Here is a 13,568-nt window from a genome sequence, read left to right as displayed (position 1 = left end):
ATGGGGTCGCACAGAGTCAGACATGTCTAAACCGACTTAGCAGCAGCAGCATAACTTCATTACCTCACAGTTTTAAGTCCCATAAGGAACTTAAAGCCCAGATGAGGACGCAAATAACTCTATTAAATAGAGTCTGGTATTGTATGTGTGGAGAGAAAAATAAGTTTGCATGGGGAGTGGAATTAAATTCTCAGGTAGGGCATCCTTGCAGAGATGCAGGAAGAAAGTATGGTAGTGCTGGAGGGTTGTAGAGACCCTTCTGGTCTTAATCCAAACCTCAGTATTTATCCAGTTATCTCTGACTCATATTTAATACCCAGGATAATCCTATTTGGAACAATTCAGTAAATACTTACAGAATGCCAACAGTATGCCAGACACTTTTCAGTGTTAGACCTGTATTAGGAATTAAGTATACAGCCTTTGTTCTTGTGGAATTTATAATTGGGGATACAGAGAAATACAATATATACTATGTTAGGTAGTAAAAGATGCTTGTTTCAGATATTTCTTGCTGTTTTACAAGCTATTGTGAAATTCTTAAAACAGTTATTTTATTGACTCTTACAATTCTTTGGGTTGAAAAGGGCTCATTTGCCTGGTTCTTTAACTGGTCTCACTTAGGATACCTCATTGGCAGCTGGACCTGGAGAGCCCAATGTGACTGTCAAATGGCGTTGATTGTTGTTTGGGTGCTCAGCTGTGCCCTCAGTTTTTTCCCTTTCGGCCTCTCCATGTGTCTGGGTTCTAAGAGGAAGTGTTCCCAGTGCGCAAAGGCCAAAGCTGCAGATTTTTTAAGGCCTGACCTCAGAAATTGCATTGTTACTTCCATTGTATTTTATTGGTCAAAACAGGTCACAGAGAGGGACTCTACCTTTTGATGGGCAGTGGTGACAAAGTCACATCGCAAAAGAGAACATGGGGTGGGGAATAATGTTGTGGCCATCTTTGGAAGCTGTCTACCATTGTACTACTGCTGCTGCTGCTGCTGCTAAGTCACTTCAGTTGTGTCCGACTCTGTGCGACCCCATAGACGGCAGCCCACCAGGCTCCCCCATCCCTGGGATTCTCCAGGCAAGAACACTGGAGTGGGTTGCCATTTCCTTCTCCAATGCAGGAAAGTGAAAAGTCAAAATGAAGTCACTCAGTCGTGCCCGACTCTTCGCAACCCCATGGACTGCAGCCTACCAGGCTCCTCCATCTGTGGGATTTTCCAGGCAAGAGTCGTGGAGTGAGTTGCCATTGCCTTCTCCAACTGAACTACTAAAAAGTAAAAAATTAAGAAGGTTATTAGGGGGATAGAAGAAATGGGGGGCAGGAAGTACAATTCTATAGGAGGACAGGGAAGGCCTCCCCGACGAGGCAACTGTGAGGGAGTGATCCATGAGAACCATAAGTATATCTGAAGAAGACTATTCCAAGCAGAGGAAACAGGACATATAGAAAGCCACAGGTGGGAAAATCCCTAGTGTGATCAAGGAACAGAAGGAAGGAGGGCAGTGTAACTTGAATGGAGCACTATAGGGAGAGTGATAGGATATGGAGTCAGAGCATGAGAGAGAAACGGATTTTGTATCCCGTGACAAAGGACTTTGTATTTTCTGTAAGTGAGATGGACATCTGCTGGAAGATTCTGAGCAGAGGAGTTAAATGACCTGACTCAAATTTTAAAAGAGTTCCAGATAACTTCGTGGCAAATAGATGGGGAAACACTGGAAACAGTTTCTTTATAAATAACATAGACTTTATTTTGGGGGGGCTCCAAAATCACTGCAGATGGTGACTGCAGCCATGAAATTAAAAGATGCTTGCTCCTTGGAAGAAAAGCTATGACCAACCTAGACAGTATGTTAAAAAGCAGAGACATTACTTTGCCTACAAAGGTCCATCTAGTCAAAGCTATGGTTTTTCCAGTAGTCATGTATGGATGTGAGAGTTGGACCATTAAGAAAGCTGAGCACCGAAGAATTGATGCTTTTGAATTGTGGTGTTGGAGAAGACTCCTGAGAATCCCTTGGACTGCAAGGAGATCAAACCAGTTAATCGTAAAGAAAATCAGTCCTGACTGTTCATTGGAAGGTCTGATGCTAAAGCTGAAACTCCAATCCTTTGGCCACATAATGCAAAGAACTGACTCATTGGAAAAGCCCCTGATGCTGGGAAGGATTGAAGGCAGGAGGCGAAGGGGAGGACAGAGGATGAGATGGTTGGATGGCATCACCAACTCGATGGACATGAGTTTGAGCAAACTCCGGGAGTTGATGATGGACAGGGAGGCCTGGTGTTCTGCAATCCATGGGGTCACAAAGAGTCAGACACGAGTGAGCGACTGAACTGAACTGAGAATCTTTGGTTGCTGATTTGAGAATAGATCATTGTGAGGATAGGGAAAATAGGGAGTCAGGTCATCCATGCTGTCCTCCAGGGAGTCTTCCCAATCCAGGGATGAAACCCAGGTCTCCCGCATTGCAGGCAGATACTTTACCATCTGAGCCCCCAGGGGAGCCCAAGAATACTGGAGTGGGTACCCTGTCCTTTCTCCAGGGGAACTTCCCAACCCAGGAGCTGAACAGGGGTCTCCTGCATTGCAGGCAGTTTCTTTACCAGCTGAGCTACCAGGGAAGCCCTAAGTGATCTAAGTTAAATTTTAAAAGAATTCCATTCTGAGAATCTTTGATTCCTGGTTTGAGGATGGATCATGAGAGAGGGCTTCCCTGGTGGCGCAGAGGTTAAAGCGTCTGCCTGCAATGTGGGAGACCTGGGTTCGATCCCTGGGTCCGGAAGATCCCCTGGAGAAGGAAATGGCAACTCACTCCAGTATTCCTGCCTGGAGAATCCCATGGATGGGGGAGCTTGGTGGGCTACATGACTGAGCAACTTCACTTTCACTTTCATGAGAATATAGACAAGAGTGGAAATAGGGAGTCAGGTCAGTAGACTGGTGCCATGGGAGGATGAATGTGCTGAGCTGTGAGGAGTGGCTAGATTTTGGATGTGCTTCAAGGTGGGACCGGCAGGATTTGCTGATGAGGGTGAATATGGGATGAGAAGGTGGGTGGGATTAAGGATGGCTCCCAAAGTTTTTGCCCTAGGGTCCTGCAAAATTGGAATTTTCATTTACCAAGATGGGTAGACTGGGGTAGGAGCAGGGTGGAGGTTAGGGAGATGCAGGACTTGTATTTTGGGCTATGTTAAGATGAAACTCAGGACATCTGGGAAGAAAATGTTACTAAATGTTACTTCCTCATTACAGGTGTGACGTTGAGTGCTTCAGATCTGGTCAATATGGTACGAGAACGAAAATGCATATTGTGCCACATTGTGTACAGCTCAAAAAAGGTAATAATAGAAGAGAGAGAATCTGAGGCTTTTATGACTGACCATTTTTTCAGAGACACCATGTGGAATGTATAGATGGGTAAAAGCTTTTAACAACATCTCATTTATGCTTCTTTCCTAAACCTTAGTCTTATTCCACTGGTTTCTTTCTCATTACTGCCTTATGAAGACAGTAACTATATTATTAAACCTGTACGTGGAATTTGAAGATACTTAACAGTATGATAAAGAGAAATTCATCTAGTAACCAGTTATAGAGAAAATATATTAAAATTCAGGCTGAGATTGTAACAGCTTTCTGATTAGCTAAGGGAATGGCATTGATTTGTAGCCTGTCACAGCATAGCAGCAGTGGTTCTAACTATATCCTCAGACATCCACAAGGTGGGGATGTTGCTCAAAGAAAAACACTGTTTTAAAAACTAAAAGAATTTACCTGTGCTTTAAGGAAATTATCTGCAATTTGTCTCATATTTTGCCACCCACCACCCCCCGCCACCCCCTGCCTCTTATATTTGCTTTCTAAGAATTCATCTAGCTTAAATACTGAGGAACTTTCCCTCTGTGCTTTTAAGATGTTCTTGATTGCCATTGGATATACAGAGAACTAGGAAAGTTACCATGAGTGAGGTTAGCCAGGCAAGTCTGAGTGATCCTTGAAAGATGTTTGGGAGTGAAATGGCTTACAAGAAATGGAGAAGAGGCATTTTAGGTGGAAGAAAAATACAAAGATTCAGCGGTAGAAGGGAGTATAACAGTTCTGCTGCTGCTAAGTCGCTTCAGTCGTGTCCGACTCTGTGCGACCCCATAGATGGAAGCCCACCAGGCTCCCCCGTCCCTGGGATTCTCCAGGCAAGAACACTGGAGTGGGTTGCCATTTCCTTCTCCAATGCATGAAAGTGAAAAGTTAAAGTCAAGTCGCTCAGTCGTGTCCAACTCTTCGCGACCACACAGACTGCAGCCCACCAGGCTCCTCCGTCCATGGGATTTTCCAGGCAAGAGTACTGGAGTGGGGTGCCATCTAGGAATAGGTAAAAAGGCTTATCTGACTAGAACAGTTTCATCCTGGAAATAATAGTACCACAATTTAATTTGTAAGTTAAGTGAAGATAGTTGATAATATTGATTGCCCCACTGAGGAGTTTGATTGTGATCCATTTAGTAGGCTGGGTGAAGAATTTTTTTCTTTTTTTTTAGAATTTCAATTAGTGTTGGGAAAATCAGCTGAAATTTTAAAATCATGTTTAGTAATATACTTGCTGCCTTTACAAATGTAAAAGAACTGCTGTTCTAATTTTAAAAATTTAGACCAGGTTTACTCAAATTTTCAATGAATAAAACTTTTTTATGCCTACTTTCACTTCATGGCAAATAGATGGGGAAACACTGGAAACTGGCTGACTTTATTTTTCTGGGCTCCAAAACCACTGCAGATGGTGATTGCAGCCATGAAATTAAAAGACGCTTACTCCTTGAAAGGAAAGTTATGACCAACCTGGACAGCATATTAGAAAGCAGAAACATTTGTCAACAGAAGTCCATCTAGTCAAGGCTATGGTTTTTCCAGCGGTCATGTATGGATGTGAGAGTTGGGCTATAAAGAAAGTTGAGCGCTGAAGAATTGATGCTTCTGAACTGTGGTGTTGGAGAAGATTCCTGAGAGTCCCTTGGACTGCAAGGAGATCCAAGCAGTCCATCCTAAAGGAGATCAGTCCTGGGTGTTCATTGGAGGGACTGATGTTGAAGCTGCAACTCCATCCAATACTTTGGCCACCTGATACGAAGAGCTGACTCATTTGAAAAGCCCCTGATGCTGGGAAAGATTGAGGGTAGGAGGAGAAGGGAACAACAGAGAATAAGATGGTTGGATGGCATCACCGACTCAATGGACATGGGTTTTGGTGGACTCCAGCAGTTGGTGATGGCCAGGGAGGCCTGGCGTGCTACGGTTCATGGGGTCGCAAAGAGTCGGACACGACCGAGTGACTGAACTGACTGACTGATGCCTACTTTTAGATTAGAGGGAGAAGGGAAGATGAGAAGATATGAGATGGATAGGGAGCTACTCAGAGGTGCCAGACTTCTGTGGAGTCTGTGGCCTGTCTTGTTATATCTCACAACTTTTCTATTTTAAGTTTTTTGGCATTTCTTCTACTCTGGATTAAAACATGTTTTGTCTCTTCATATTTTTCCATGGATCACAATAAATAAGAGCTGAGTAGTTAAATCTACTCCTGCCTTAGGGAAAGCCAACAGTAGTTTTTTTTTTTAAGCAAGGGAATGGCATGATTTAAATGTTAAGATACGGTCTAAGAAATTAATGGGTTAACTGAAAGGGATAAACTCAGATAGACTAAAAACAGCTTATGTTGATGTACTTTCCTCTAGTTTCTCAAACTGTTATAGTATTAACCGTGGTTGCTCCAGGTGGCTCAGTGATAAGAAGACGCCTGCCAATGCCGGAGACACAGGTTCAAACCCTGGGTTGGGAAGATCCCCTGGAGGAAGAAATGGCAACCCACTCCAGTATTCTACCTGGAAAATCCCAGACAGAGGAGCCTGGTTGGCTACAGTCCATGGGGTCGCAAAAGAGTCAGACTTAGCACCTACACACATATGACTGCTCCAAATACACTCAGGAGGAGAAAAGAATCTAGGGTTACTGTATGTTACATCCCTGAGTATCCTAATGTTGTGACCTAGGGATCAAACCCAGGTCTTGAACACTGCAGGAGGATTCTTTACCATCTGAGTCAGTTTTATATTTGTAAACAGCCATTCTCTAATGATGACATACTGGCTATATATATACTTAGTGTGACAGAGAGACCGACGTTTACAACTTTTGAGTTTTTTGAGGTGTGTGAGTGTGTGTGTCACACTTGCACATTTAAATAGAAACTCTTGCCATAGATTTTGTTTCCGTCCCAGTGGGATGGGGATGGGGGGAGGAATCTAGTACATTCTCAAACTTTTCATTGGAACCAAACACATCAGTTGTTGTAGGCAAGGGAGTGGGTAGTGAAAATGAAGCCATGATAGAACTGCTGTGTTCAAGGCATTTTTAAAATCTTGATCTACCATAGGAAAATTCCCTGATGTCTGTAACTTCTGTCTAGAATTGATGTATCCATCTGTTCATTCAGCAGATATTAATAAGTGTATGTCAGGCCCTGGCCAAGACATGGATAAAAGTTGTACCATACTCTTGAGAAACTGTCTGTTGAGTGGGGAAAGAGTATGAAGAAAAGTAGCCACGTAGTTGAGAAGTTATGTGATTTCAGGCATTTTTGTTGTTGTTTTTTAAGAAACTTAAGTAAATACTTTGTAAGGGCTAGAATTTTACCTATTTGTTTATTATTTAGTCTTTTGCCTCCTAAATACAATAATCTTTCTAACCTTTTTGGAAAGCCACTTAAATAGGTCTTTTAAAATTATTGCTTTATTTAAAAATAAAATATGTCAAAAACAGGCTAAAGAGTTACTTAATAAGGAACTGTTTTCAGTATTGAATTGTGAATAGAAACCACAAACACCACGTTAACACAAGGAGCTTGAGCCCTGATTGTTGATTGAATAAGACAGAGAAAGTTTTTCTCCTTTAATCTGCTTTTCTTTAATTTTGAAGGAGATGGATGAACACATGCGGAGCATGTTGCATCACAGGGAACTTGAGAACCTGAAGGGCAGGTATGGAACCTTTGTCTTCCATAAACTTGTGGATATGGGGGAATCTGAGGGCCTATTCGCTTATTTTATAGTAATGCTTCAAAAATGAATATTGTCTTATGGCCTTGAACCGTCTTTTGGAATTAACAACAGGTACAATAGCTTTTTTTTTTTTTCCATTCAAAAAGGATAAATTGTGGTACATCTCAAATGTGTAGAATTCATAGGAACTTCGGCAAATAGATTTGGCAGAGGTGGATGGGGATGAGCTAGTTCTGTCATTAGTAAGCTTTCTCATTCCTGCACACCAGCTTTGCAACCAGGACATTTCATATTATTGCCTAAGCAGCTTGCAAATTATCACATGCCATAAACCTTTACTGGTTGTTGGAATAGTCTGAGAAGTCCAAAGTCTGCTAAATAGCACTGAATCTCACTAGTATAAATAAAATCTATGTATAAACCTGTATTTAAGAATGCTGTTTTGTGAATTAAAACTTGAGATGTTTAAGGAAATTAAGACATTAAAGGTAGCATGTATATATATTCCATGTCTTTTTTCCCAACTAAGTTTCCTTTTTTTGATGTTTTGAATTGTATGTGAATTTAAACTTTGGAGACAGTATGGAACAGAGGAACTTTGGAAAACAGAAATATGAATTATACCTTAGTCCACAAATAATGGTTACAGACTGATCAGGATGCCAACCTAGGTCATTTGGAATTATCTGTATTTTAAGTAATACAGTTTTAGGTTGTATCGGCAAATTAATATGTTACTGAACTTTCAGCATCTGTTTAGCATGTAAGAGGAATTTTTCTGTGGTCTCAGTCCCTTACTGTGTGAAGTTGAGGTCTTCACAGCAGTGTAGAAGAGTGTTCAGGCTTCTTGCCCTCTGAGATGGCCACACTCTGTCTGTGGAGTATGTTTCCCTCTAAACAAACCTGCTCCTTACCTACCAAAAAAAAAAAAAAGTTCACTCAAATTTAGTGTGGAGAACCCTTATAATATCTTGAACATATATGATCTTTAACTCATTATCATAGGAACCTATGAAATGCAGTCAACCTTTGATTACCTTTTTGTGGGTTGTCTTAATTATTTGATCCCATTTCCTATAGACTTCCTTCAGAAATTCACTTTTTTCTAGGCTACTCAGTGACTGAATTGTGTTATGAAATGAAACAAAACAAATGAGGCCAGTAAGTCTAGTTGTTAGGAGAGAAGCCCATTTTTTTCTAAGAGGAATGCCTTGTTTTATTCAAAAATCACCAATCAGCTAATTAAAACATTTAAAACTTTTTGATAGCTTAAGATTCATGTTCATAGTCAATACAGAATCATCTCCCCATCCTCCTACTCCAATCTCAGAGGAAAGTCAACAGTGTAGTATATACCCTATCCAAACCTCTCTTCTGCGTGTAGACAGATTTATATCCATATGTTCACACTCTTGTACATATGTTTTGATTTTGTTTTGTCTTATTAGCAGAACTGAACTACATGCCATATATATATTGTTCTGTAACTTGTTCCCCTCTCCCCCAACTTGTCAATTTAGTTGTGCCATGGAGATTTTGTCTACTGTTTACAGTTATTTGGAGCATAGTCAAATATTAAAGAAATTAGCATTTGAAGCCTCTGAACTGACAATATTAACGTCAGCATTAGCACCCAAATTCATTTAGAGGAGGACACTTTGGTACTTAATTTACTCATATTTTAGATACAGTGGTTTCAGGTTTGGAAACATGTTTGGTATGGTTTTCTGGCCAGTAACAAATTACAAGGGAGAAGGCAAGGAGGTAGCCAGGAAAAACAGCTGGCAAAGCTATAAAAAAACAACAAAATCTCAAACATCATTTACTGACTTGGAACATTTATTATCATGACGAATAGTCATCACTATTTTGTACAAAAGGGACAAATAGTAATCAGTCATCTTTTTTCTTTCTGTCCTCAGTTTGTGATTATTTCCTCTGGATTTCATGTTTAAAAATTGGCTTTCTGATGTTAAGTATCACTTAATTTTTGGTTGTGATCTGGCTAAGAATGTAAAGTAAAAGTTGCTCAGTCGTGTCTGACTCTTTGTGACCCCATGGACTATACAGTCCACAGAATTCTCCAGGTCAGAATACTGGAGTGGGTAGTCTTTCTCTTCTCCAGGGGATCTTCCCAAACCAGGGATCAAACCTAGGTCTCCTGGATTGCAGGCGGATTCTTTACCAGCTGAGCCGTACACGAAAATGCAAAGAGCCACACACAGAGATGTAAAGAGCATATTATTTGTATTTTGAATGCTGGCTTGCTGAGAAGTGAGTACCTTATTTGGTTCATAATTGGAGACATCTGGAACATTTCCCTGTTTTTTCCTAATGTACTTGTTCAGATATATGGCCTGTAAGTAGTTTCTACAGATAGATACTATTAAAAGGGCACAAACCTTAATTTATCAACCAGCTGTTGTGGTATAGATAGAGCAAGCTTAATAAAGAGGAGCTTATGGATAGAATATCTGAAGGCTTTACCTTTCACATATGAAAGGAAATTGTGTGGTAACAGGATGTAGCTAATTTGGGCCCTCTGTTAAACACTCTGAGGAAAATTATTGCCTTTATTAGTCAGGAAGTACGGAGAAAGCAATGGCACCCCACTCTAGTACTCTTGCCTGGAAAATCCCATGGACAGAGGAGCCTGGTAGGCTGCAGTCCATGGGGTCACTAAGAGTCGGACATGACTGAGTGACTTCACTTTCACTTTTTACTTTGATACATTGGCGAAGGAAGTGGCAACCCACTCCAGTGTCCTTGCCTGGAGAATCCCAGGGACAGGGGAGCCTGGTGTGCTTCTGTCTATGGGGTCGCACAGAGTTGGACACGACTGAAGCGACTTAGCAGTAGCAGCAGTCAGGAAGTACAGCAGTAGTTTTTTCCCAACGATTACTTTATATATTATATGAAGTAGTATTTTAACTGTTCATTGATAAAGAATTGGAAAATAGCATTGTTAAAATGTTATTTAATTTGCTATTAACTTTAAAGAACATGTGGTTTCCCAAATACCCTATTTGGAAGCATGAATACATATTGTAATTAATATGCTTAACCTCAGATATAGACACATTGGAATTTTCACAAGATGTGGTCAATCTGTCCTATTCTTTCCCTGTATAAATGTAAATTCTTTCTTTTCTCTTTATGAAGTTTCTTGTAAAGTTTATCTTAAAAAAGGAAAAAATCCCCAGAAACTTGATTTCATTTGTAAGAAAAATGTTAGAGATTTCTGTGTTCTGATAAACCATTTTTAGTGTTAACTTTATCTTGCTCTTACTGCTGTACCCATCTGGGTAGGATCTTGAGGTATTTTTCTATCAAGTAGCTTCAGAATTATGGTTAATACACTTTGTGGCAATGAAAGCAAAAATGTTTTAAATATCTGTGTTTAAGTATTTGATGTATATCTAACATATAATTGTGCTTTGGAAATTGCAAATTAGGTCTGTGGTTATGGATATTTATTTTTAAGAGTTAATTACTGTCTGCATTCCTTAATATGTTAAAAAGTCAGTGTGGTTTTCCAATTATCTCTTTTGAAGAAGGATTTTGATGGTTTGGACATATGAAAAATTCTCTGAGGGAATTCTTTGGCAGTGCAGTGGTTAGGACCCAGGGCTTCCACTCTAGGGAGCACAGGTTCCATCCCTGGTCAGGGAGCTAAGATCTTGCAAGCTGTGAGGCACAGCTCCCCACACTGGCCGACCCCCCCCCCAAAAAAAGACCCTCTGCATTTTCTTTTTTTTAAACTCTGCATTTTAGAAGTAAGGGGGGAAAATCAGGGGTTTTGTTTAAGAATACCTTTTAGAATGAAGTCCCTGGTACTGCAATATACAGTTTAGCAATGTATAAATTTTTAGGTGGAAAAGTGGACTAAAAACCTATTGCAGTTGTAGAGAGATTAAAGCCCAAAAGATTTTCTAACCAGAAAATTGAGTTGATCTGAGTTGTTATTATAGGGGAAATTATGTATTCTAAATTTGTTACAGTCTTCTGTTTATTCTGATACTGCCCTTTGGGGATAGATTTCTATTTATATATTCATTTTAAAGTTCATTCTTTGTTGCTGTGAGAAAAGGCTTGCTTTCTGTTACAAGTTAACATTCATGAACTACCATAATTTTAGTTGCTTGAGAGATGACTGTGGTAAACTGAAGAAAGTTGAGGATTATTTTTCTTTTTTTAAAGTATATAATTGTAGTAAGTACAGTGGAAAACTCTCTGAAAATAGTATGTTTAAGTTCCTGAAGAATTAGAAGGAATTAGTATATAGATATTCAGGGTAACTTGAGGAATCTGGTCAGAACTCATTAAAATGAATGTTAGCGTTCTAGACTATTTTACATCCAGAGCATTTAAGTTACAAAGTCAAAAAAATAAAACGGAAGCTTACGAATTTTCTCCATTTTTCTGAGGTGTTTTTCATGATAGGTACAGAGTGAAAAAACAGTGTTTTTTTTGTTTGTTTGTTGTAACTTATTTGGCATTGTTTGTTTATAATTTGTCACCATTAACTATATACTTAGTTTGTTGCCTGGAATTTAGTAGTTGCTCAATAAGTTGTTTTTTCTTTTTTTTTAAATGAATATTCAGATGATCAGTAACAGAAACCATCGTCTAGTAAATGAGGGGCTTTATTTTGAGGGTCTCTTCTGGTTAGCTGAAGTGAATTCTGCCCATGTATGGATGGATATGAGGGGAAAGATGAAGCAGAGTCATGTGTGTGTCTATGTCTATCTTATTAAAGACAACACGTCTTTTTGTGTATGTGTTTGTGTATTTTTATAGAATGGCATAGGAAGTGCAAAAATATCACTAGTATTAACCCAAGATAAATGATACAGAGATAAGCCAATTTGGATTATTGAGTAGACATTACTGTCTATTCATTACACATGTACCCATGGTGTTCTGATGTTTATCATAGTGACTGCATGGATAGCTGAGCTGATTGAGGGACTCAAGAAGCGAAAAATGCAGTTAAATTATTCATCTACTACAGCTCTGGTCATTTATTCAAGACTTTGGCTTCTTAAACTGGCCACATATGAGATGCATTATAAAGTATGTAAAGTAAAAGAAGAAAAACCCTGCTCAATTATCTTTCTTAACTGAGAACCTGATTTTACGTCTCTCTAAATGGTGTTCTTTTCTGAAACCTGAGAAAAACCATTTGCCTAGCACAGCTGTTAACTTCCTACAACTGAAATGCTTTCCATTCCCTTTAAAATAAACCCTTCTGAAGCAGAATGTAGATCACATGTATCATTGAGACCAAAAAAAGTTTGCTGAGACTACTATCATTTGTCCTGGAGTCCGGAATCTTCACATTCCAGGCAGAGCTCCAGCTGTTCCGATTTAGTTACTAGGCTGTGATTGGCTCTGCCTCCTGCTCTTTTCCCCACCCCTTACTTTTCACTGGGAGAAAGGTTTTGAGCCAGAGATTAAATGTGAGCGCTGTCACTAGGATTTCTGAGTGCAGTTGGCATCATGGGTGTGCTCCAGAGCAACTTCTGTTTGCTCTGAGCCCCCTTCCCTGCCTCCCCTTTCACCACGTTTCCTCTGGCAAGGTTTTAAGTACAGCAATTCAAGAAGATTTCTCCTAAACTATATTATTCTGAAGTGTATTGCCTCTTGATTGCTGGAAAAGAATCTTTAATTCATTTCAAAAGTAACTTATGAACAAACTTATTACAAGTGATGAAAGGAGCATTGAGATTGATTAGTACTAATTTTTCACTGTGCCAAAGTGTGCAGTGTCTTTCAGAGGAAACTATAACAGATCTGGTGAGTGTGCCATGCCGGTGGGGAGCATTGAATGTCCCTCATCTCCCTCTTTCCCTAGGGACAGTAGTCATGAGTGCCGAGTGTGCGGGGTTACAGAAGTGGGTCTTTCTGCATATGCAAAGCACATTTCTGGCCAGTTGCACAAAGATAATGTTGATGCCCAGGAAAGAGAAGATGATGGAAAGGAAGAAGAAGAGGAAGATTATTTTGACAAGGAACTCATTCAGTTAATAAAACAAAGGAAAGAACAAAGTCGGTGAGTAATAATTTGATATTTTTTAAAGCCTATGTGAAACAGTGTAGGAGAGAATACATTTTCCATTTCCATTCTTTTCATCCTGGAGCATTCAGATTTATCTTTTTTAAAATTTAATTTAATTTTTAATTGATTTGCAGTGTTGTGCCACAGATTTTACCTTAAAGTTTACCTTGAAGTTGCCATCTTAATCTTAAAAGGCAATGGAATGCTTGCTTGAACTACTGTATTAACTCCTTAAAAAAAAACAAGCCTCAGTATTGACCCTATCTAAAAACTAGCCATAGCTGTTACATATCTGGAATTTTTACCATGCTGATAACTATGTTTAGAATTGTTTGTATTAGTTCCAGTTTGGGGAGGGGGTACCAATAAATTCATGTTCATGAATTTTCTAGTGGAAAGATATTAGTAAATAAGTTTCATTTGAATATATTATATAGCATTTCTTATTTCATTCCTT

General features: G+C 39.5%; 1 protein-coding gene across 4 annotated transcripts in view; it reads left to right on the top strand.

Annotated features, from left to right (window-relative positions):
• The window catches only part of ZNF106 (zinc finger protein 106), a 56,241-nt gene that overhangs the window by 12,565 nt on the left and 30,108 nt on the right, over positions 1 to 13,568 (top strand). For 2 of the 4 annotated variants that reach the window (XM_012181288.4, XM_060419120.1), the window contains exons 2-4: positions 3,254 to 3,339; positions 6,968 to 7,029; positions 12,908 to 13,105. In XM_012181288.4, coding sequence (XP_012036678.2) covers positions 3,286 to 3,339; positions 6,968 to 7,029; positions 12,908 to 13,105 — 314 coding nt within the window. In that variant the 5' untranslated portion in view covers positions 3,254 to 3,285. The remainder of the gene's footprint in view (positions 1 to 3,253; positions 3,340 to 6,967; positions 7,030 to 12,907; positions 13,106 to 13,568) is intronic. The other 2 variants (XM_027971709.2, XM_060419121.1) reach the window with 1 other exon arrangement.

The sequence above is a fragment of the Ovis aries genome, chromosome 7, assembly GCF_016772045.2.
Source record: "Ovis aries strain OAR_USU_Benz2616 breed Rambouillet chromosome 7, ARS-UI_Ramb_v3.0, whole genome shotgun sequence".
Classification (NCBI taxonomy): Eukaryota; Metazoa; Chordata; class Mammalia; order Artiodactyla; family Bovidae; genus Ovis; species Ovis aries.
The sequence above is the reverse complement of the archived record's forward strand: the minus strand, read 5'-3'. Positions and strand labels throughout refer to the sequence as shown.